General features: G+C 32.6%; 1 protein-coding gene across 1 annotated transcript in view; it reads right to left on the reverse strand.

The window, feature by feature from the left end:
- The window catches only part of Atf2 (activating transcription factor 2), a 100,037-nt gene that overhangs the window by 24,241 nt on the left and 48,360 nt on the right, over positions 1–27,436 (reverse strand). Inside the window, 6 exon segments of the mRNA XM_015479342.2 lie at positions 9,193–9,282; positions 11,454–11,568; positions 12,182–12,360; positions 17,537–17,665; positions 17,800–17,918; positions 20,940–21,036. Of these exon segments, the coding sequence (XP_015334828.1) occupies positions 9,193–9,282; positions 11,454–11,568; positions 12,182–12,360; positions 17,537–17,665; positions 17,800–17,918; positions 20,940–21,036 (729 nt within the window).

Below are 27,436 nucleotides of genomic sequence, written 5' to 3' on the forward strand. Positions count from 1 at the left end.
AGAGAGAGGGGGAGGGAGGGGGGAGAGAAAGAGAGAGAGAGAGAATGATAATATGAATATATTTTTTGTTGATGAACACAACACAATGCCTTTATTTTTATGTGGTGCTGAGAATTGAACCCGGGTCGCGCCTGTGCTAGGTGAGCGCTCTACCGCTGAGCCACAATCGCAGCCCAAATGCCTTCTTTTTTTTTTTTTTTAAGAAATCAGAAACAATTTGTCATTAGGACAAAGGAAATAAGGACACTAATGACTGAGAATAATGTTGAAGTAGACACATAAAAAAATGGAAACAGATGAGTGACCTAACTGGTAGCTGGCTGGAAAAAACAGGAATATTTAGGAAACTGATCGAAAAGAAGTGAAAGAAAGATAAAAGTTAGAAAAGAGTATAGATCACATAAACAGAACAAAGAAGGAGAGTCTGAGGAGATGGTTGGTCTGCATATTTATACCTTCAATAAACAGAATGTTAGAGATCAAAATATAACAAATAGTACCCAATTTATAGTGCTAAATTGGAGCTTTTGTTTCTGGATATAATATGTGCAAAAATACACTACAAAATAGAGCTGTGAGGCTTGGTAAATTATGTGTTGGTAAAACATTTTTAAGTCCTTAGGTAGAAAACATTATAGAATTGAAGAACATTTAAAGTTTTATAGTGAAGAGCTTAACTCTTAGAATTAATGAAATACAGTAACTGCACATAGGGGAGTCTGAAGTACATAAACATCACTCTCTTGAATAATCTTTAGTAGGGCAAGTTACAACCTTACAGAGCACTTAAAAGCAGCATCAGTATTCATTCATTATCCTCCCTTGACTGCCCTAGGGTATACAGCACTCATCCAGTGAGGAAGCACTAATGTTTGCTCCATGCTGTTACATTGATTACAATGGGTCTGACTTGGAAAGTGTGCCAGTGGGTATAAAATATAAGAAAGAGATTTTAAGGGTTAATTAACACTGTTCAACTGCTAATTGATTTTTTAAAAAACTATATATATATGTGCACATTATATATATATGCATACATATATATGTGTATGTATATATATGTGTGCTAAAAACTTAGAATGAGTTAAGTGAAGAAAGCAGGCACTAAATATTCATATAAATTTTTATAATTCATATAAGGATACCTATAATTTACCTTTATATATGTTAGGAGTATTTTTAAAAAGGTCAAATATCTTGGTTTTAAAAGAATTAATGAAAGCAATATAAATACAATGGACATTTATTTTACAATAGAATTTTGGAGCTAGGTGAGATAATGGAAATCAAAATATAATCATCATCTTCCATATAAAAAAAACTTCTCAAAGATTGAAGTTACTGCTCAAAATCATAAAGTTAGTAGCAGAGGTAAAACCTGAAATTCTATCTGTTGACCACCTCCACCCCCAGTTCACTTAACACATTATTAACAAACACTTTGCCAAAATAGAGCTTTGCCCTAATATTAAGTATTCTAGCACCTACCTGCCAAGGGTATTTAGACCAATGTCTACATCAAGCACCCTGTGTCCCTTGAGCTGTATCTGGTAGAGGGCAGCTACAACAAGGTATTCCTGGTCAAAGGCATCATCCCTGCTGAATGCTACACACCTTCAACAACATTCTGCTGGACACTATCAGTGACAAGATGGCAGGATTTATTGAGAAGGCTGAGAAAATCCTTATCACTGAGGCCACCCAGAACCTCTTTTTCAAGACACCCAAGAAGATGATGGTCTAAGCTAAAAGTGAGGGTTGGTCCTGGGCCCCAACAACTACTACAGTTTTGCCAGCCAGCAGAAGCCAGAAGACACCACCATCCCCTCCCCAGAACTGGCCAAACAGGTCACTGAATATGCCCTGCAGCTGGAGATGTTTGAGCCCGCTGGCCCTGGGGCAGGGCAAGGCATCATTATTTAAAACTCACAGTGCTGTCCTCCAATAAAGGTGGAATGTCATTCGTTCTTCCAGACCTTGTAACCCCAGTTGGAATGACAGAGAAACCATTATTATCTCTGGAGAATTTGGAAGTTTGAGGGCTTATGGAGGTTGGAGATAATATCCTCCCATCTAACCCAGTGACAACTGCTCCTGGTCTCATACACAGATGCTCTGTGAACCATGGAAGAGCACAGGTCCCATATGGCCACATTGGAATGCTGGGCCAGGGCATCCAAATCTTTCAGTAAAGGATGTGATGTGTCCCATTTTTAAAATGTTGGCAGTGTACTAAATAATTTTACAAATGGAAAAAAAAAAGTAATCTAAGTATATTTGTTATCTATTAGATATATGCTCAGTCCATTACTAAGATCAAAGTTTCTCTTACCAGAGAAATTTAATAAGCAAATAAAAGCTAGGCATGGTGGAACATGCCTGTAATCCCAGCAGCTCAGGAGGCCGAGATAGGAGGATCCCGAGTTCAAAGCCAGCCTCAGCAATGATGAGGTGCTAAGCAACTCAGTTAGACCCTGTCTCTAAATAAAATACAAAATAGGACTGGGCACGTGGCGGCCGAGTGCCCCTGAGTTCAAGCCCTGGTACCAAAAAAAAAAAAAAAAAGGCAAATAAAGATTGAGTGTTCAGAAAATAAAGAATGAGCACTCAAAGAAATTAAATAAGATTTAAGTGATCTATAATCTCTAATATGTACAATAAATCCTAGGCATAATTTTAAGGGAAAGACATATACTGTTTGAAAAAAACCTGTCTTTTATTATTATGTTTCTAAGAAGTAGATTAGTGTTTTGAAGTTGAGTTAATGTTTAGCAATGTCAAGTTCAACACCTATAATAAGAGCTTTTTTCTTTGAGATATAGACTGTGCCAATTAATTAAACGGTGAATGGTGCATCTGCATATTTATACCTTCATTCATTGTGATGAACAATCTGATACATTCATTTTTATAGGTGATCTGATAAAAATAATTTGTTATTCAAGTTCTATGTTCTCTGCTTATGTTGTACTCTTGAAATCAACTGTATCAAATCTGTCAGAACCTGATAGAAAAAAAAGAAACTATCATAGTTCAGAGAAAAAAAGATAACGTTCTCTAGAAACAATTTATGAAAAAGTCAGATACATATTTCATATGTGCCACAAAAACTCATCAGAGTAATAACCCTCCTTCTCCTGGGTGTTATCCTACCATCTGCTGCTCTATTACTTATCTTTATTTTTCAACTAATTAACAGCATAATCTTCTAAATTCAGCAAGTTAATTATCATTATTGTGGTCTTTGCAGCATCATCAGTCCTCATGAAGTCTTGTCTCCCCACCCCTAGAGAACATATGAAAATGAAGTAGGTTTGGAGACGGTCTGTTTCTTTGGTGTGGGCTCATTAGGTGTTTGCTGATTAGCTTGGCATGCAGAGGCAGGTCAGAAGAATTCTGCTGAACATGAGGTTCCATGCAGGGCCCATCTAAGTTAATGTGGGTTTCTGAACATTTGCCAAGATGCCCTATGTCAGCTCTTGGTAGAAATCCCCCGCAGAAACCCTACTGGCTACCCACTGTGTACAAAGATATTTCTCAGTTTGTCACAAGTCTTAAAGGAATGATTCTGAAGGCTACTACTTAAATACTTCACTAAATATTCCTAAACAAAACTCCCAGATGATCAACATCTTATTTCTAGAGTCAGTATTTTACTTCAAATATTACATAAGAAAGTTTCCTTATTTTAAGAGTAACACAGACAGCAAATATCTACTGTTTATGTGTTTAATGACAAAACCAAAACCAAAAACCTCCTAAATCTAAATTTGATAATATCTGCTATAATTTTGTAAAAATAGCAGATCCTGGGAATTTTTCAATAGTGTTAAAAAGTACTAGATAATCTTGTATTTGTGGACCGCTTAGCCCACTTCTTTACCACATTACTTTTCCAAAGACTAATAAGTTGTTAATTTTTTTTTCTTTTGAAGTTTACTTTGAAGACTTCAACAGAAAAGAAAGACCTTATTTTCCTATTTGTAGTCGACAAAACCTGACACATACATAAATTTTCCTTAAGCATTGGGCATCTGAAAATCAAGTTATTACAAAAGCATCCTTGGCTTTCTTAGGATACAAAGTTAAGTTTTTCTTAGGATACAAAGTTAAGTGGTGTGCTGCATTCTTATTCTTAACTGTTTCAATTTTGCCATTTCTCTTATTTTCTTAACCATAGGTCATATGAGCAGAATCACTACTACACTAAACTATGTAGCATGCCATTAACATATTGTGACCAAAGATCAAACAGTTCTTGAGAGAGATGTAGAACCCCAAAAGAATGATTTTTTTTAGCCAGGTGTGGTAGTGTACCACTTGTAATCCTAGCTACCAGAAGGCTGAAGTAGTAGGATTGCCAGTTCAAGGCCAGTTTCAGGAACTTAGTGAGATCCTGTCTCAAAATAGAAAATCAAGAGTTGTAGATGTAGCTTAGTGGTAGAATGCACATGAGTTTGATCCCTAGTACCACAAAAGAAAAATTTTAAAAAGATGTTTACATGTTTTCAAAGAGTTGAAAACTACCACCACTACACCAACAAAGCAAAATTCAACTGAAATAGTAAAAGAAATAGGTTTTACTGGTGGCTGCAGCCAGAATTATTTAACATGTTAAATGAATTCAGGGGTTGTGAGCTAAGAACTGAGAACTGAGAAACTAATGTGACTCCATTTTTAAAAAATAAATAAATAACAGCAGCTTCTACCTCAAGGCCTGTCCTAAGGAAGGGGACGTAACCCTTGTCCTTGGAAAAACCCACAGAGCACTCCTAAGTACATACCCACCCTGCTGAGTTGTTTGTCTGTAAATAACAGGAGAGGTCTGTGACACCAGGTGTTCCTGACTCAGTTAGGCTAGGTGAGGACTCATAACAACCCCCCTAGCAATCTCCAATCAGCATGAGACAGGGAAAATACCTGAAATGCCAAATGACCCCCAAGTAGTTTATGGTGGTTGATAACATGTTGGGAAACCATGTAGTTTAGCAGGTACACCCCTCTTGGCCTAAACCAATCAGTTCAATCGAATCCCCCTCTTGTACTGACCAATCACCCCTACCCAACTTGTTCCCGCCAGTGAATGTGCTAATCAATATTAAGAGTTGTTGTTTGACTTTCCCTCGGCATGGAATGATTTGCTGTGTGATGTTGTGACGCATACAGTATCCCCCCCAAACCTATAAAATCTCACTGAACAAAGGACCGGGACTCACTCCCTGGGACCGCTGCTTCGAGAACGGTTGTGAGTCGAGCCTCGAGCTTGCAAAAAAGACTCTTGTGTGCTTGCATCAGATTCGGCTCCTGGAGATTTATTGGGGTCCCACAAATCTGGCATAACAGAACCATCCACTTGGAGAAAATGAATGTGGAGTTCTATCTTTGTTGCAGGAAAACATCTAGTCCTGTGATCAATAATTCGGTCATCAAGAAACCTCTGTGAACTGATATGAACCTAACTTCAACAGTCTTTAGATGGGTCGACAGAATTGTTTTTAATTTATCTCCTGAAGCTTACTAATAAATTCATGACACTGACATTTTAACTTTAAACTTGGAAATCAATTCTGTTCTAAAAGTGCTAAAATAATTTGCTACACTGAGTAACAGATTATCTTTGTATTTTAATTAAAAATGTTTAATTTGGAGATTGATTTAGACCTGTAAATTTTAGTTTTCAGTAGTAAGATAATCTTAACTAAGCTTCTAAATGCTATAGGTATATCTAAGAAAACCAAGCCTCATCAAATCTTCAAGTTTAAGAGTTATCAAACACTTAGGAAAGTTTGTTAACTGAGGTAATAACAAAGATAAATTTACAAATGTGGCTTAACATATTTCAGATGCATTATATTTAAAACCCTTTAGAAGCAATTATTACACACTTGTATTTGTAAATTGCTTTGAAAACTTAAGAAACATAAGTTTTCAAACTTGTAACTTTGATAAATGTGAACATGTTTTTAAAAAGTAGTCCCCAAATAATCAGTTTGGGGCACAAAAGTCACTATTAATGGCATCCAAAAAACAAAACAAAAAACCAAAAATTCACTAAGATATAATTCTAATTGCAACCCCCCCTCCTAATATAAATATATATCTATGTGTGTGTGTGCATGCATACGTATACACACACACACACACACACACACACACACATATGTACATGTTACACACCCACATACAGAACTAACAAAAATCTTGAATCCAATATATATATAAAGAATTCCTACAGTAAAAGAAAAGCCATTAAAAAATGGGCAAAAGACTTCACAAAGTTTGGTCAAAAAGGAAATGCAAACAACCAGAAACTGCTATACACTCCTAGAATGTCTATAATTAAAAAGAGAAATCTAAAGGTCAGCAAGACTGTGGAGACAAAGGAAATTCCCATATACTTCTGGAGGCAATATAAACTCTTGGTAAAAGAAACAATTTCTTATACATTTACCCTGACTCAGCATTTCTATCCATTAGGTATTTTCCAAGAAAATAAAAATTATGTTCACAAAGAATTGTAGGAGAATGTGCATAGTAGTGGGAGCTTGGGGTGTAGGTCAGGGTAGAGAAGAGGGCTTGACTAGCACGCTGAAGCCCTGGGTTTGATCCAAACAAAATGAAACTAAATTAAAATAAAAACAAAAGGAATGCACATAGTAGCTTTACTCAAAACAGCTAACCACTTGGAAACCAAGTGGCCATTAATAGGAGAATGGACAAAAAAATTGTGGTTTATTCACAGAATGGAATACTATTCTGCAATAAAAAGAAGCAAACTGTGATACACTCAACAACATGAACAAATCTCAGAGACATTCACTGAGCTGGATATAAGAGAGTACATATTAATTTCATTTATATGAAATTTTAGGACTACAGTCACTATAGCAGCAGAACAGCTGGAAGGAGAACTAACAGGGAAGGGAAACAAAAAACTTCCTAGGTAGATGTCAATGTTCTATATCATAATGTGGTGTGGGTTCTGTGAACGCCTTTAATTATTAAAACTATAAAAGTATAATTGACTCAATCAGTGTATGTAAATTTTGAATTGAGACAGAAATAAAAACAGTTAAATGGGAAGTACAGATATAAGAATGATAGTGTCACGTTACTAAGTTGGGTGATGAATACATGGAAGTTTGTTATATTATCCTATTTTCTTTTTATATTTTGAAATTTTCCATAAGAAAAAATTTAAAAAGGAAGTAGAATAATTTCCATATTTTTTATTTAATACAAAATAGGGAAATCTTATTTATTATCCCAATTAAAATAGGCAATCATGAAAATATGGCTATTTTACATTACCAAAATTCTAATAAGAAATTAAATTGGATTATTTTGTGGGTTTTTTTTTTGTGGGGGGCGGGGTCAGGGATTGAACTCAAGGTTACTTAACCACTGAGCCACATTCCCAGCCCTTTTTTATATTTTATTTAGAGACAGAGTCTCACAGAGATGCTTAGTGATTTTCTAAATTGCTGAGACTGGCTTTGACCTTGTGATCCTCCTGTCTTAACCTCCCAAACTGCTGGGATTTCAGGCGTGCACCACTGCTCCCAGCCTAGTTTTGGGATTTTTAAGTGATGATTGTTTTTTATATATAAAATGATAAAAGTTATCGCTTTGGTTATTTTTTTCACACATAAATGTTCAAAACACTTTTACTCTTTTAATTTAGTTTCCTAATTACCTAAGAGAAAAAGTTATTTAGTTAGTCTTAGGTTTAATAGATGCTAGAACTATTGCCTACACTTGTAGCCAAAAGAACTTCTTTAAATTGGATGTTTTCCTTTTGAATAAATCTGTAGGAAAAAAAGTCCACTGAATGTGTAAGCCTATTTTTTGGTGCAGTCTACAACAACAGGATCTTTTTGACTTCCATGGAAGAGTTCTCACGGCATGGAATCTTAAATTGAATTTTTCATTAATATAGTATTTTAAACAGCAAGTATAAAAAATATCCCCAGTGAATTTCTTCTGGTATCAAGTTCATCTTAATATTTCCAAAGGCTCTGACCCAACATTCTATGATGTGAACAATTTTACCCGCTACGTTTTTGTTCTTTCACCACAAACAATAACCAGTCAATGTTTACATTTTTTCAACCAACTGTCGTTCGTTCAAATGATGTGTTAACTTTTAAACAAAGGTTATCATGTGCAAATATCAGATTGATTATTTGCACTAATAGAGAATAGTTGTAAAAACCTGTAAGTCTTGCAACATGTAATGTTTTTTATGTCTACGCAATTGTATCATTAATATAGTGCCTAGAACTGAAGCAAATAAAAGGATCTAATAACTACTTATTTATTGATTTTCTAAGAATACACTAATTAATTGATGTTAAGAAGAATTAGTCCTGCATTGTCTCAGACTGTAGAATGAAGAATTACACTGATTATAAAATAAAAAAAAAATCTCATGTCTTTTAAAAGAAAGTTAAAAAGTTTATGGCAATTTGGGTTGAGTAACGCCAGAAATCAAGTCTTAATTCTATTTTAAAGACAATGAAAAGTGGACCTCAGAAAAGTTAAACTGGCTTGATTTAGGGTAGTGGATAGGAAAGTTAGGATTAAAATTAAAATATAGATCTTATCCCTTTAAGCAATACTAATTTCTCTTTCTTTCTGGTGCTTTCTAATTAGACATAATAGTGAAATTCATTATGCCTTACTTGCACATGCACATTACATAATTTGATTAATCTTATTCCCCAGTAAAAACAATACTAATTTCTTATGTCTGAAACACAATAGAAAAAGATATACTTTTATTTATCATGTACAATGTTTCCTAGCTTGTATACTATTTCAGAATTTTTTTTATACTGTTTAAAACCACTCATTCAGCCCTGCCTTCAGATGATTACACATAGTCTCAGCTGTAACACTCCTAGTCTCCACCAGGAGGAGAGTTTGTTTAAAAAAGTCAAAACCAGACAAATTACAAATGATAAGAACTAGAACTGTATTCCCAACTCACCCATTTATTTTAAAGTACCACTAACCAATTACTACGCTAATAGAAGCTTTCCTTTGCCAAAATTTATGGTTCTTCTACAATGTAATATAGTTCATGACTTTTTAAAATGGGACCTAAACTGTACCTTTGAAGCAGGTTTTAATGGAAAAAACTAATTCAAAGCTTAAAAAAATGTACAAAATAAACAAATTTTTGCTCACCATTTTTGCTTCTGACTGTTGTACTGGTTGAGGGGAGGAAGGGCCTGGAATTCCTGGAACACTAGGCACCATGGTGACTGGTCGAACAAGCTATGCAAAAAAGATATTGAAAAATATTTTCTATAGAATATTTTCAAAATGAGATTTGTATTTTTATTTGTATAATGGCTATTACAATTTGAAACATTAAAATCACAAAATTATAAAACTTATCTCTAGCTGATTATATGTCTACACCAAATCCTGCTTTACATCCAGATATATCCCTCAAAAGTTGTCAGTTTCTCTGAGACATGTGCTTCCCTAATCTTCAATTTTCATGACTTCTTTAATGTTTCTTTTAAAAACTCATAGTATTGGAAGTGATTAATGCAAAATTTCTCACAAATCTGTCACTTTCATTTTGTATTTGAAAGAATGTCAAAACTAGTGACAATAGGCATAAAAAATAATTTCAACAATGAACTCTGCTTTTCTAAAATATATATTTGTATATGAAAATTTTCTAAAATATGATTTCTTTGATGTATCAACATATTGGATAATGACAAAGAAGATGATTACTTCTAACAACTTCTCAAATAATCTGGAACAGATTTTTACCACATTTTTTTTTTAACTAGTACTACTCTTCTTTCATTTTTAAGTTGCTGTCATCACAGATACAATTAATAGGATAACCATATAATCTCAAATACAAGGCAAAAATGTTTTCCATCTCAAAAATATCCTCAGCAAAAAGGAAGAACTTATATTTGAGTATTTCACAAAAAGTCTTTCCAATAATAAATTTTGAACAAAAGTTTTGTTTTGAAGAAGTCTTATTATCTTAAAATTATCCCAGTCAATACTGATTTTGGATACTTAGATCACTTGGAAGAATTAAAGTATTAAGCATTTAAAAAAGTATAAACATAATATTAATCTCTTAATATTTCTGGGGGTACAACTGTATTCAAAGTATCTGTTACTATAAGTAGGCTTTTAAAAATAATTTTAAAAAGAAATACAGTGTTAACATTACTAAAAGTCATCATTTAAAAACTAAACTTTTTTATTATATAAATGAGTATCTAAGGCTTTGGATAAGATTTCCAGGAAACTACAGATTCAAAAACTATTATATCATAAATAATTTAGGTGAAAATAAAAATGATGTGCTTGGAAAACTTTGTTAGATATTTAAAGCAGTGGTTCTCAGGATTAAAATGTGAAATGTTGACACATTTGGAAAGTTATGAATTAAACTGTTTATTAAACATGAGAGTAGGGCAGAGTGTAATGGCATATGTTTGTAATCCCATCAGATCAGGAGGCTGAGACAGAAGGACTACAAGTTCAAAGTCAGCCCCACTAATTTAGCCAGGGCCTAAGCAACTCAGCGAGACCCTGTCTCAAAAAATAAAAAGGAAGAATTGTGGATGTGGTTCAGTGGTTATGTACCTTTGGGTTCAGTCCCTGGTACCCCACCCACTGCCCACCCCCAGAAAGTGAGTAGGAAAAAAGCATTATTTCTAAGTTGCAGCATTTCACAATGTGTTTTTAAATTCTCACTAAACTATTAAATATCATAAATAGTTATTTGACTATTTTGTCCATGTCTTCCAAAATTTATATATTGAACATACCCTTCAAAAAAAATCTCTTGGATCTTTTCATTACAAACTGGGAGACTACTACTTCAGCACATTTAGATTTTAACATGCTTGGGCCATCAAAGAAATTCTGTAAAACTAATTGGACCATAAAGGCTCACAGAACCTTTATGAGGTCTTTATAAGTAAATAGAAATGCCATAGAATTATTTGATAGCGTTCTAGTATTAGTATCTTTAAAATTAGAACTCTGGGGCTGAGGATATAGCTTCATTGGTAGAATGCTTGCCTGGTATGCATGAGGCCCTGTGTTCAATCCACAGTTAAAACAAAACAAAACAAAACAAAACCTGCAGAAATCAGAAATATCTGAATTCTACTAATCTAGGCAAATTGAAATGAACTGAACAAGGGGTGAAGTTCTTAGTATTAAAAAAAAAGCAGGAAATCAAGATTTGAATGGGAAGGAAAAACTCTTTTCTATCCAATTACATTTGCCTACAATCATATATTTATTACTACAAATATCAACAAGTAAATATTACCCATCACTAATAAGTATTTTGTTAAGTTTAGTTTCAGCTAATGAAGCAGTTCCAAATATATTTTCTAACTGCTTTACAAAAACCAGTTTGCTACAAGAATTAGTCTAACTTTACAACTTACTGGGACTGCAGCTGGAACATGCACATTAGAACTTGTAATTGATGCAGGAATAGCAACAGGCATGGTTTGTCCATTAGGGAGATGTAACAGAAGAGGAAATGGGCCTGGTACAGGGCTAAGAAAAACAAAACAAGGGAAATTTAAAAAGAGTCATGACAATCATCCCTTTAAAAAACAACAGTACTCTTATTCCTATTAATTTAAAAATCTTAAAAATTATTTAAAAATAAATTCTCTAATCACTGTAAAGCAAACTGCAAAATTTAATTAGTTTTAATTGTATCTTAAAAGTACAATGTATTCAACAATGTTAAAAAATGGAAAAGATTATAGATTCATTTGGGACAATCTCTATTCCATAAAATAGGAAAAATTCTCATCAAAAAGCTCTTGGAAGCTACTTGTAAGAACCGAAAGAAATGTTATCTGATGATGTAATTTTATGTTTTTCTTTTTTTTGAAATAGCATGAAAATAAGAGATCATCTTAAATTCACATCCTATGATGATTTGTTTTTAACTAAGATTTAGATATTTATTTTCTAATCTATAAATAGTATTTACAGTAAAAAAAAGAAATCAAGTTTTCTGAAATCAAAATATGCAGATCTCTCTCTCTCTCACACACACACACACACACACACACACAAAACTAAGGTCACAATTTGAATAATTAAATGTCTTAAGAAAAATCTAATAATACAGTCAATGACTGGCCAAATCACTTACACAATTGGCCTGTTGGAAGATGGTGCCTGGGTGATTACAGTACTTGAGGTTGGTGAAGGTACTGCCTGCTGAATAATTACACTGGAGTCAGAACTTGTGAGTAGCACATTGGGAACCTGTAATGATGCTGGACGAACAATAGCTGATGTGGGTTGTGCTGTTTGTGCCAATGGTACTTCCTATTTAATAATGAGATAAAGAAAGGGTGTCAATTATAATGCAAATCAATTTGTGTACCCTATTAAACAGAATGAAACATATTTCTAAAAACATCCACAAGATAATACTTGAACACCCAAAATCAAATTAATTTATAATAAAATTAATTGAAAGTACATTTTAGGGGATTGGGATGTAGTTCAGTGGTACAGTGTTTGTCTAGCATGCGTGAGGTCCTAGGTTCAAATTCCAGCATCACAAAACAAGCAAAATTTAGAGGCAGCTGTAAAGCACTATGCAGTGCTCAATAATTTAATTTTTAACAACTTGTTTTTTTTCTCCCAGAATAACTGTGTTTCTATCAATTTATAAAAAATTAGGCTAGACAATTTGGCTATGATTTAATGAGAATTTCAGTAAAATATGCAAATACAATCCATTTTCAGGAATCACAGAACACAGAATCCAGAAGGAATTGCCTAATTATACTCCCTCATTATACTGTATGGACAGGAAACCAGTATGGGGAGATTACGTCATCATTAACCAAAATTCACTAAGAGAAATGCTCAAAAATATTTTAAAGCAACACAAATGTTTGCTAATAGGTAGCTACCCCTCTAATAGCCATAATTTCTCAATATCAAAAGGCCAGTATTGCTATCTTGAATGTAAAATAAATAAATAATTACTGGAGTAAGACCTTTCTGTATTAAAAGGAAAAAATAATTTATGACTCAGCCAGGGCCTTAAAGGTACTCTTTTCCCCAGTTTCACAGATTAGCAAACAAAGAGATTAGGGTCTTACTCACAACTCCTTAACTAATTGGTATAAAAACTGGGTACAATATGTTCTTTAAATTGGTCTATACACTGTCACTTACTGTGGAATTCTTACTAAGGTACATAGAAGAAGGAGCTTCATTTACTCAAGAAGTTTGAGAACCTGTAACATGTTCTCAAAGACTGGAAAGAGAAATAATAAACTAAAACAAACAAAACAATTTAGATTGTAACAAGTGTGAAGTGTCACAGAATAATAAATGCAACATAATAAATACTGGAAGATCTAAGGGTTTACAAAGTAGAGTTGGATATTTTAGATAGAATAAGAGAAGGTAAGCTGTTTTGCAAAATGATATCTGAACTATACTGAAAGAGTAAGGAGGAAAGCATGCTAGGAAGAAGGAAGTAATATCACAAGGCAGGAAAAGCTTACAGTACTTGATGAACACAACAGAGGCAAGAGGTTGAGGATGAATGAGTAGACAAGTTCAGATCAGAGAAGGCTTATGCTAGAGTGTCAATTATCATAAATACAATGGCAAAGTATTGAAGGATTTTTCAGCAGTGGAGCTGCTTGCTTGCTTTATCTATCTATCTGTCTATCTATCTATCTATCTATCTATCTATCTATCTATCTATCTATCTATCTATCTATTGGTGCTGGGTATTGAACCCAGGGCATCCAGCATGCTGAAGCAAATGCTCTACCACTGAGCTATATTTACAGCCCCAAAGTATTTTTTTAAATGTTTTTTCATGTTGATGAACTTTTATTTTATTCATTTATTTATATGTGATGCTGAGGATTGAACCCAGTGCCTCACACATGCTAGGCAAGTGCTCTACCACTGAGCTACACCCCAGAACCAGCCCCAATGTATTGTTTTACAAATCCCAAAATACTATGGAAAATAGATTAGAGATGGACGCAGGAAGTTCAGTAAGAAGTTAGCTAAGCATAGTGGTGGAAGCATGAACTTGTAGTTCAGCAGCTTGGGAGGTTGAGGCAGGAGGATCATGTGTTTGAGGCCAGCTGGGCAACACAGTGAGACCCCATCTCCTGTGAGAGAAATAAAGGGGTTTGGGGAAGTAGCTCAGTGGTACAGTGCATTCTAGAGGTTCTGGGTTTGATTCCCAGCACTACACAAAAAAGAACACAAATATTAATAATAAAAAATACTACAACGACTTGGCTTAAAGTGGTGACAATGAACACAGAAAGAAAAGGATAAGTAAGACTCAGGATATATTCTGGAAATATGTCTAATAAGAAAGGTTGTTGGTTTCAATGTGAAAAAGAAGGAGGAATTAGGGATGATCCCTAAATTGTTGGCTTGAGCAACTAGATAAGTGGAGAAAATTTACTGCAGAGGAAAATTGGCAAAAAGAATTAAGGGCTCTGATTTAGATATATTAAGATGCCTATCAGACATAAAAAAGGAAGTATCAAGTGGAGATGAATATGAAAATCTCAAGAGACCTCAGTTGATAAATCAGAAATAATTTTTTATACCTTGACATAACTATGCCCTTACCCAAGAGGAGCTAACATTAAGGAATTCGGGAAGAGCAAATACCCTTAAAAGATGATAAAGCAGCCATGTAATAGTGAAGGGACTGGAATGCTCTGCAGGAAAAATGATTTATCTTAAGGATTTAACAACATGTCTAATAATGTGATAACGTGGAAGCCACCTTATGTCCTAAAAGAATAGGATAATTAAATAATCAAGATAATTATAAAACAAAGTACAACCATTAAAAATTGTGATTTTGAGAAATCCCTAATGACAAAGGAAAATGTTCATTAGTGCTACATATATAAAGTACAATGTAAGGCCAAGTGCAGGAACACATGCTGGTAATCCCAGTTACATGGGAGGCTGAGATAATGAGACCACAAGTTCAAGGCCTGGTCTCAAAATAAAAAATTAAAAAGGGTTGGGGATTTAGCTCAGTGGCAGTGCCCTGGGTTCAATCCGCAGTACTGGGCAAGAGAAAAAAAAAAAAAAAGCAAGCTACCCTTCTATGCAACTATACACTTACATATTTGTATGTATAAATAAAGGGAAAAAAGCCTCAAAATATTAGTAATTATTATTCCAATTATGGGCTAAGAGGTGATTTTAGTTGCCTTCTTTGCTATTCTTTAAGTTCTTATGGTGAGAATGTACTTTTATCATCAAAAAAAGAAAATTTAAATAAAACAAAAAACAACCCTAAACTTTTATTCTAGGATAAAAAGTTACTTTTTCTGAAGTAATATGCTGCATAATGACATTATGTCAACAATAGGTTGCATAATATAGAACTGAAAAAATGTATTACCCAGGAAACACATAGCTGAAAAAAAGATAAAAGGAAATTACAAGAAAAAGAACCCCCAAAAAAATTCACAGGGAAGGGTTTAAAAGAAGTGTTTGCAAATCTAAACAAGTTGCTTTAGAATTTTGAAAATGAGGACACCAACACCAAAAAGGTTTTCATTAATTTCTTTAATTGGGAAGAATATTCATGGTATAATGAAAACTACCTGAGCAAACCACCCTGGACATATTTCTGAAAAGAGTGACATATCCTCAGGAAGAGCTTAAGGCAGATCCTTCAAAAATGATTCCAGAAGGAGGCATTGCTATCATAGGTAACATGGCTCCATGTGTGAGTTACTGTCCCAAAGACCTTACAGAAGGACAAAATGTGGAAGTGGAAGACAGTGACATTGATGATTCTGATCCTACATAGGCCTCAGCTAATGTGTGTATTGGTGTATTAGATTTAAAAAAAAAAGTTAACAAGAAAAATAATTTTTTAAATAGAAAAAATATTATAGAATAAGGATATAAAAAGAATATTTTGGTACAGCTAATGCAGTGGGTTTGTGTTTTCAACTGTTCTTACAAAAAAGTTGAAAAGTTGAAAAAATAACAAGTTTATAAAGTAAAAAAGTTAACCAGCAAGTTAAAGTACTATTACAGGAAGAATTTCAAAAATAAATTTAATATAACCTAAGTATACAGTGTTTATAAAGTCTACAGTAGTGTATAGTAATATTCTAAGCCTTCATTCACTCACCACTCACTGACTCACACAGAGCAATTTCCAGTTCTATAAACTCCATTCACAATAAGTGCTTTACACAACTGTCCCCTCTTTTTTAAAAGATTTATTTTTTATTTTTTAAATAGGTTTTATTTTTTTTAGATATACATGACAGTATAGTATATTCTGACATATTATACATACATGGAGTATAACTTATTCTTTTTTTTTTTTTGGTACCAGGGACTGAATTCAGGAACACTCAACAACTGAACCACATCCTTGGCCCTATTTTGTATTTTTATTTAGAGACAGGGTCTCACTGAGTTGCTGAGCACCTCGCTTTTGCTGAGGCTAGCTTTGAACTTGCAATCCTCCTGCCTCAGCCTCCTGAGCTGCTAGGATTACAGGCGTGTGCCACCACGCCCAGCAACAACTGTCCCATTTTTTTAATTTTTTTTTTATCTTTTATAGTTTATTTTCAACTGTACCTTTTCTATGTTTAGACACACATATACTTACCATTGGGTTACAACTGCCTACACAGTATTCAGTATAGTAACATACTGTAAAGATTTATAGCTTAGAGGCAATAGGTTGTACCATATAGCCCAAGTGTGTTAATATGCTATACTATCTAGTTTTATGTAAGTACACTCTAATGCCTGCACAATGATGAAATTGCCAATTGATGCACTTCTCAGAATGAATCTCTGTCATTAAATGATATATGACTATATTTCCTATTTATATTTCCATCAATGTTATGGCTTTAGAATAACGTATCTAAAAATGACCACTGCCTCTTCCTACCCAATAATTATATGTTCATTTCATGTGCTTATAAATGAAAAAAGTGATCAATGTCACTCAACACATAACGGCCCAGATGGCCTTAGGTTAACAGGGGATTCAAGATAGTATCATCACCATCTTAGTTACTAATACCAAAGATCCACTGCTGAGAAGTAACCAGTTACTTTTTAAAAACTTAAATAACCATTGTTCAAATAAATTTTAGTTGTAAAAACTTTTAAATTAAGTTGTTATTATATCAAACTAGCTAAAAATAAAATGGCAAAACTCAGAAAAATGCAGTTAAATTTATAAATTTACACGTTTTAAAATTATGCATTTCTGTAAAATGATTGCTGCTCTATCCCATAATTTTTCAATGTAATAAAGATAATTATCTGTAAAGGTAGAATCTTTTTCCCCTGAAATGTTGAATATTCACAAATATAAGGTGACAATGAATTTTATATAGTTTAATACATTGACATTTTGTAGAGATTAAATAATTAAACTTTACTGGGAGCACCAATTTTTTCCACTTAACTTGTATTTCTACTACATAAATATATTCCTAACCTTTTCATCACTGGTAGTAGACTCTGGATGAGGTAAAGGACTATCCTGGTGAGTTGTTTCCACAACAGATGGTTCCTCAATTTTGCTTCTTATGATGGGTGTTGCAAGAGGGGACAAATCTAGAGGCATCTAATACAAACAACAAAGAAAATGTTATAAGTTCAAAAACTACATCAGTATGTCTAAATTAAGAAGCAGGAAATTTATACGATCATTACTTTTCCAATGAGAAGTATTCTTTAAGTTCACAGTTAACAACATACTTTTTTAATGTCATCTTCTGAAGCCTTCTTGAATTCATTCTCAAATGGACTTGCCAACTCATTAAACAAACCCACTTCTTCACAGTTTTTCAAGAATCTTGTTGGTGTTGGGGTCTGATCTGAAATAAATGTCAAGAAGTAATCATGCAGATTTAAATATCATGTTAAGACTTTCTAAAATATAGCTAGTAAATTAACAAATTAGCAGGACTGGTTCAATCAGTTGTTAATGCTCTCTTTGAAATCTCTTCCTTTAAAACAAACAAAATTTGGTTAAGTTTTTGTTGAACTTAAAAATATTTTCTCCAACTTCATGAACCATAAAAATATGAAAGAAATCCTTTTGATTCCATAGTCCACTCCTCTCTTAGTGGAGTGGCAAAAACATACTCTACTCTAGAGATAAACTATTATCCTAGTGATTAGAATTTTTAAAATTTACATTAAAATTATAATTGTTTAAATACATGCAATTTGGGAAAAAGTAGAGTAAGAGCATCTATATTTGCTTTAACTTGACCCTTCTCCAGTTGTTTATAATTTAGTCTTAAAAACATTAAAATATAATCTTTAATATTTAATAGGTGGATCAAAATACTACAAGAAAGAAAAAGAAAGTTAAAATGAGAGCCCTAAAAACAAAAGACAGCCCTCTTCACTACTGTCAACTGAAGTTCATTTTCTATTTTAATGCATTTTATAAAACTGGTATGAGGAGTATGTTAGAGTCAAGTATCAAAAAAAAGTTCTAGCTTAATTTTTACAACTAACAATTACTTTCTTACAAATTGAAATATTTCCATTGTACTTCAGTAAGTACTCATGTTAGGTACATGAACATGTTTATGCATTGCTTATAGAATAAATACCAGTTAAGGCCCATGGTGAATGAAAAATAGCAAATTTATAAAATTTACCCATTTAATCTTATTATTTTCAAGGCTCTTTATTCATATTAATTAGAATTGGTAGTGTATTTAAATTTCATTCACATTTTATATACTTTAGAGCATCGATTTTATAGGTTATACCAGGAATCTAGTCTAAACTAAGTAAATGTTTAGACTACCAAGGTCAACTCCTGGTTTAAGAGAAAAGCCAAAAATATTTTTTGTGAAAGTAAAATTCTTGTACTTGTTAACTATTGTTTTCCCAAAGTGAGCATTACTATTTTATCTTTATCACCCAGGTGTACCCAGAGTAATATTACATATAAATATATTTTAACACTAAAATGACCTACTTGTCACACACATTAGATATAATTTAAACCTGTCTCAGACACTATTAGTAATATCAGAATTACTTTAGGGACTCTACTATGTCATAATTTTACCTGTAATTAATCTTTAACCTATGTCCTACTCCAACACCCAAAAGACTTCCAAAATCATATTACAGTAAGGGATTTGCATACATGCATCAGCTCAAGTCCCTCATGATTGTATTAATAAGTCAAATATAACTTGGACTCTTCTGTTTACAGCCAAAAGATTTGTCTATCTAAGCTTATTAAAAGTTTCTTAATTTATATTAAAGGGATGGAAAGTCTTAAAAATGCATAAGTATAAGTCACTTTTATTGATTATTAGAACCATCAGACTTGAGACAAGTCAAGATAGGCACGATTGTTTGTATATGGCTACCGATCAAATATATACCACACACATCATGCATTTTATTTATACAGTAATGTTAAACAATCATCTCAACATGTCAGTAAAAAAATGTTCAAGTGTTGTTTGTGCTATATTTTTACACTCCATGAAATGTGATCAGATAGGAAAATAATTTCTAGAAACCAATTTCAAAACATTTTATGAATTCAGAACTTATACAGAAAGAAAATGCTCTCAGGGAAACAAAAACCTTTATGTAGGGAGTAAACTTTCCAGGTTATTTTTCTTGCTTTTTTCTTTTTATTTTTTTAATTCTAGCTCTTAATATCTATAATATTCCAAAGAAAGGCTCTTCTCTTTTACTTATAGGACTGAAGATAAGTTGAAAGTTTCCTTACAAAAACTTACCAACTTTTTGTTACCTCCAATTTCTTCATTACAAAAATTTAGATCCTGAAAGTACAGGACAAGCCATCCAATATTGTCTTATTATCTACCCAAAGCATTGTATATGACAATTTGATCTCAATACTCAGTAATAATTTTAAAAATACTAATAGTATTCAGGTATAATTCCAAAATTGCAAATAGTATAGCCTAAGCTTCACAAGAGAAAAAAAGAATCTCGAGTTAATTGAATATAATGCAAATCTGTCATTATGATATATAGAAGGTCTAACATTTTTGTAAAGTTTGATATTAAAACTTGTTGTTTAGGCCCTCAGTGGCCCTAAGTTGCTGAGGCTGGCCTAAAACTTGCAATCCTCCTGCCTTAGCCTCCCAAGTCGCTGGGATTATAGGCATGTGCCACCGCACCAGGCTAAAACTTATTCTCATCATAATACATAATCAGAAAATATGCAAATGTACTAAAATTATACATAATATATGTGGGTACATATACATGAATGTGTGTGTATATACTTAAATACCAAAAAGGCAGCTAATACAGCATGCAATAACAATAAACCAATGCATGAATGAGGTCTTTCTTCTTATTTGTAATGAAAAATAATCACCTGTTTGTTTAAGTAAGAATGTATGATCAACACCCAAAACAGCACTGACTGAACTTAGGCTCCTTTATCAAGAATATTTTATTAATACAAATAAAAAGAATTAACAAAATCCTAATGGACAAGTCTCCTAATTGCTCTTTCTCTATCATATAGCCTTTTAAACTGAGTTAGGATAGCTAAAAGAAACACTGACTAAATACCATATTAGTTCAATTATCAATTAACTGTAAACTTTGTAGATTGTATGAATATTCCCAGAATTTCAATTAACTTCCATAAAATTAACATTGAAATTTATATTTGAAAACTAGACAAAAAAAAGTGAAATGAATGGTCAGAAGAACACATGAAAATGTAATGGGTAAAATGCATGTTGCCAACATTTACTGTAAATGAAGTAACTGGAGTATCACCAGACTATAATTTTTACAGAGAATACACAAAAATTGTGCACATTCCAGGTGAAATATGTACATAAGCTATTAAAAAAGCATATACTAACCAGCCACAATGACACTGTCATTACGTGCTGGACCAAATTTCAGTGTCATCTCATGTTTATGTTTATGGACAGCCAAATGATCCTCGTTGGTAAAACGCTGTGGCAGAAAGTTTTAAAATATAGTTAAGATTTTCAATTTGATCAAATAAGTAAAATGATAAGGAAATTCATTTCCACAACATGTAAAACCACCATTAACAGTGACATAGCAGTTTGTCAACTATAAAAGGATCTACTGTTAGTATAGACAAGCATACTATATTTCAAATAATCACAGAGAAAGTCATTACCCAATGAAGAACAATACCAATATATTACTAAATCACATAATTTGAGAGCATTTAAAAATAAAATCTAAGGCAAAGAAACTTTACATAAATTTCATTTGGATACTAAAACCAGATCATTATTAATTTTTTGTTATATCAGTGTAGAAATATATACTCCATGGCACAATGACTTTTAAAGAAAATTCTATATTTATCTAGACTTAAGTTTACTTACCACTTTTTAAATGAGAAAAATTATTTTAAAATATTACTACTGAACAAATAAAAAATAAGTCATGATTTCTGTTACCACATAAAAAAACAATGTCTTTGTTATAATCTAGTAAAGAAACAGCAACCAATACAATAATATAAATCGGTTCATCTAAATAAAGTGTTTAGCTTACAGTAGCTAAAGTGATTTTTTGAACTATGGGGCTTATATTAAAAGTGAAGCAAAATTATTTAAAAGCTATCTATCAAATTTTTCCCCTTCACTCAACCTGGATAAATCCTGCATATTAAATGTGACATTTATGAGTACAATATAATAAATACATTGTTTAAATATTCTCTTTATGAAGATGCTCCTTATCAAGCAACATTTATAACTACCTCTTGTTATTTCAGAGCAATTATTTTTTTGCCCAATTCCTGGTTTGGAGCATTAATTTAAAAATGTTAAGTTAATGGATCTAAACTCACTCTTTAGTCTATAACTTTACAAATAGGGATGTTACAATTTTATATATAACTAACTTGGTTTTCCCAAATTACTAAAATGGATCTCCCCCTATTCAATTCACTATATCCTTTCATGCAACTAGTAACAGTAGCTTTAGTCTAACCCTAAAACAATGTAAAACAATTAAATATTTTCCCCCACTATATATTTTATTCTAATTTTTTTTCAAGCATGCCATGGAGTACCTATATCATCACTAGCCCTCAGCCTACAGATGTAAAAAACCTTTATCTATGTCCATTATGCTCTGTGTAACACACTGGTTATAGCACCTATCATAATAGCATACATATTTTCATGTTTTTTTTAAGTAGGCCAAGCTCCTACTATCATCCTCCAAATATAACATGTACTAGTATGCTAGTAGTATGCTTTAGCTATATTTTATCATTTAGTCTTTAGATTACTTCACACCAGGGGAAAATTAACTATTATTTTATGATCCTCAGAACCTTCCTTTATTTCCATCAAAGGCAATCTGGTCAAAATTTAGTCATTAAGAAAAGAATGACAGATAGATAGATGTCCATTTTCTAACAAACACTTATAAAAGTAACTATAATATATGAAAAAATTTATTTTTGCAGAATCTATGTGAACTACTTTCTAGCCAAACTAAATGGTTTATTCTAAAAGTAAGTTTTTAAGAAAAATTTTTAATGATACTATAAAAGTGTTCAGATACAACAATACTTCTGTCCCTTGCCTTATTAATTCATTAACTATTCAGACATTTACTGAGAATCATCTAGGGGCACTCAGACAATCTTAACTTTTCCCCACTTAGGAACTATCTTCCTTTTACTTTATCATTATAAGAATCCCTCCCAACTTTTGGGGAATAAGTATTGGTGGCACTTTTGACAAGACTGCTAAATAACAAAGCTCCTAGAGAATGAACATATCTGTAGTTTACTAACATTATTTTATTGCTTTTTATATTTTGTATAACAATTTTAAATGTATGTGTCTTATATTCTACACTAAAAGTATATTAAAGCAACATTGATTTTATGTTCCAAAGAATGTCACAATGTGGTTTTTCCACTAAAGGAAATCATTAAATATTTGTGAATGAATTCATTTCAGTATAGGTTTCAGATTTTAAAACTGTAAAGTTGGTAAAATTAATAATAATAACTTACAAATTTTTCTTCTAGGAATTTTATTCTATCTGTATTCTCTGCTTAGTTTTGACCACATATATTCAAATCAAATATCAACTGGGGGTGCTGGGGTTGTGGCTCAGTGGTAGAGCACTTGCTTTAGCATGTATAAGGAGGCACTGGGTTTGATCCTCAGTACCACATACAAAAAGAAACAAATAAAATACAGTTATTAAAAAAAAAAGTAACTGGGGCTAGGTATACAGCTCAGGAACTGGGATTGTAGTTCAGTGGTAGCGTGTGCCTACCATGCTCAAGGTCCTGAGTTTAATCCCCAGCACTTCAAAGAGAAAGAAAGGGGAGGGTGGAAGAGACAGAGAAACTACCTATAAAGCAAATAACACTGTCTTCTTTACAAAACAAATATGAGAGCACTAAGCTTTATCCTAAGTGAAAAGGAGTGGTTGTAACAAATACTCAGGATCATATGAACTAACATTAAAAGAAGAAATCCAAGAAAGATGCATTTATAAACTCTCAGGGGATCCACAGATTGAATTTACCTAAATGTTGTTTATAAAGGGACTAGTGATCATACACTGGTATTATTTATATACACACACTTTCTAATGCGAAGGACAAAATATACTCAATTTGGCCCTTGATAAAGGTGACTCTGACCCTGGCTATATCTTAAAACATTTACTTTAAACAAGAAAATTAAAATCAGCATGAAGAGGCAATCTGGTCAAAATGTGTGTGTGTGCATGTACACATAGGTACAGTATTCTTTTTTCAACAAATACTTAAAAGTAACTATTAAATGCTGAAATATGTGTGTGTGTGTGTGTGTGTGTGTGTATGTGTATTTGCACCATCTATGTGAACTGCTTCAAAACTAAAGGGAAGATAAGTTTTCTAGAAAAATTATAGTGATCTTACTAGCAATACCAACACTGAATTCATGTTAATTTTTTTTCTTCTAGGCAATTCAAAGCACAGCCCCAATGCAAAATGCTATAGAAATTCACAAAAATACAAGTATTTTGTTAAGCAACAGAAGCTTGAAATCTATTACTCAATAAACAATGAGAAAAGCAGTGAAAAAAAAAGTGTGTGTGTGTTTTTTGTTGTTGTTGTTGTTGTTAGATTCCTGATAGGTAACCATTTCTCTTAGAAAGTTAAAAAGGAAGGATAACCTGACAGATGGGAGGAAGGTGAATCAGTTGTTTCCCATAATAAATTAATGTAAGCAACTAATGTAAACTCTGCTGAGAAATCTGTGTTTACAAGGCTCTACTACTCGCCAGAATTAACTTTATAAAAAAATCAGTCATTCTATATTTATATATTCACTCACATCTACAATATACTGATTATTATTCCTATTTAACATATTAAATAGACACAAATAAGTTTTCTAGTTATCAAGCCAATAGCTCATTTTACTACCTCTTTCACTAGTTGAAGAACTTGAAAAGCAAGAAGTTACTGATTAAAAGAAGCCTGCCTTAACTGAGACTTTAGAGTAAATATAAAGCCAATCTCTCTCTCTCTCTCTCTCTCTCTCTCTCTCTATATATATATATATATATATATATATATATATATACATACATACATACTTTGAAAACTGCTTATAAAGTACATTTTACCAAAGAAGCTATTTTCAATGAGAATATCACCAAGGCAAATACATTACAAATAAAACAAAAGAGTACCAATATTAAATCAATTTTCACTAAATTATCTCTGTCTCTTACGGCATTCCTTAGAACATTGCTTTAATACAACTGAAATTAACAGGAGTCTCATTGTGGAATACCTAACAGTTAATTAGGCATAATAAAAAAAGATTTAACAGCAAGAATCATCAGGTGAACTCTTTGTACCAATTTCTAAAGTCTTTCTCTTAGGTACTATTAGTAACAAAATACATTTTAAATTGTAAAAAGTCATTTGAAATTTTCAACTAAGTCCATTAAGTGTGTTAAAGCTAAAATTAATACTGGTAATAATATTACTGCTTACTGATAAGAAAAGTGATTTGCACTATCAACACCAAATTGGTGCTTGTAAAATTAATTCTTATTCACAACTTTCAATTTCCTGGAAATAATATTTCAATCTAAAGAGAGACTACATTATTTCTATTCTCAGCAAGATTTAACAAATGGAATGTTGACAGTAGCCAGGTTACATTTTGGTCAGTAATACAAAATGGTATTATAACACAGAGATTATTTTAAGTACTTATTTGTTTTGTTTTGCAGTGATAGGGATTGAACCCAGGGCTCTGCACATGTATGATCCTAATCTTTTTTTTTCCCTTCTCTCTCTCTCTTTTATACACACACACACACACACACTGGGGATTGACCCCAGGGGTGCCCTACCACTGAACTACATCCCCAACCCTTTGTATTTTTAATTTTGAGACAGAGTCTCATTAAGTTGCTTAGGGCTTTGCCAATTGCTTATGCTAAACTTGAACTTGTGATCCTCCTGGACTCAGCCTCCAGATCTAAGCCACTGGGATTATATGAGTAAGTCACCAAGCATGAACTAATTTTGTTTTGAATGAGAGGCAGAATTTAGGAAATGCTAATGAAAGTTCTCTTTGAATTTTTCTTCTTCTTCTTCTTTTTTTTTTTTTCAGCACTGGGCACTGAACCCAGGGCCTTCTACATGCTAGGCAAGCACTCTACCACTGAGCTATATCCCTAGCCCTTGCTTCATTTTATTTAAGACAGTATCTCACTGAGTTGCCCATGCTGGCCTCAAACCTTTATCCTTCTGCCTTAGCCTCCTGAGTAGCTGGGATTTTACAGGCGTGCTCCAATACTTGTGTTTTGCTTTGAATTATTTTGTCGTTTTAAACTTGTTGACATTTTCTGTGGTACTTTTATAATTAAAAAGAAATAATTTTTTTAATGTCAAGAAAAAATACACATATACAAGGAACAGTATTCAAGTAAGAATCTCTTGGTATCTTAGCATGCTATTTAGGGATGACTCATTATATATGTTACACAAGAATATGCTTGGATTCAAACCTAGCACTAGTATTTACTAATTCTGTGACTCACAAAAATTCAGCAATTTGTCTCAAGTTTAGTCCTTGTCTGTAAAACGAGGCTAAAAATACTGACTTCACAGGGCTGTTACAAGGATTAAATGACATAGAACACATCAAGTTCTTAGTATCAGTGACTAGCTAAATAAAAAAACGCTATCATTATAAATGTTTTTATTACTAAGATGACTATTATATAAACCTTTAAGTCCTCCAATCCTTTTTGAAACAAGTTGGGCACAGATTAAAAAATACATATGATAAATATCTGATAAATATTTGGAAGCCCTATTCTGTGGCTGGATAGGTAAATTTTATGTACATATATATTTCACAGGTAGAGCTGTTTTTGTTGTTACTTTGTTCTCAGTTACATTTCATTTTGGAAAACTGTTAAATTCACAGAAAAGATAGCAAGAGATTCCTAAATGCTTCTTAACCAATTTTGGTTCCCCTAATGTTTTCTCATTACTAGGTATACTGTTCAAAAGTACGAAACCAACATTAGTACATTACTATTAACTAACTCAAGACTTCAGTAACTTTGTTTTAAGCTTATCTAACTAGACTCAGGATCCCACTGATTTTTTGCTATGTATCCAAATTTAAAACCATTTCTGAAAACTATGACAAGGACTGCTAGCTGTCTCCTAACAAGTAGTCCTCCTTTTACTTCAATAAAAATAAAATGTTCTGCATTTCAGGTGAGCATTTAGTCATCCACAACAAAGACTACATTTTCTAGCTTCCTTTGCAAATGAGTGGCCACTAATTAAATTCTGGTTAAAAGGAATGATTGAAAATTATGAATTTATTACTTCTAGCTAATGACTTGAAAATGATGGAGATGTACTGTATGTTCTGCTTCCCTTTTTCCTTACTATTATTGTGGACTTGATGGCATGAGCAGGAATAGCTTCTTGGAGATACAAATGGAAGTCACTTGTTGAGGATGACAGAGGCAGCCTACTGACCCTGGAATTCCTACTTCTGGATTATTTACATAAGAGACAAATATATACATTATTAGGTTGCATCTGTGTGCTAACTTGTATCCTAAGTAATATAAAGGGCTAAAAATTTGCCATCCCTTAGGCTATTTCAAAAATGTGTCAAAGCCTCAAAGTCTCGAAAGGTTATTTTGTTGGTTCAATGAAACAAACAGAAGTGTAGTTTTTAAGGTGACTATATTGAAGGATATGTTTGTATGTCTTAAGTTCAGGTATGATTTCTTTTCTATATTCAAATCTTCCACACTTCTCTTCTCTTCACTCAGTTACTATGAGCTATTCATGGTTTAT

This window comes from Marmota marmota, unplaced genomic scaffold (assembly GCF_001458135.2).
Source record: "Marmota marmota marmota unplaced genomic scaffold, marMar, whole genome shotgun sequence".
NCBI classification, from domain to species: Eukaryota; Metazoa; Chordata; class Mammalia; order Rodentia; family Sciuridae; genus Marmota; species Marmota marmota.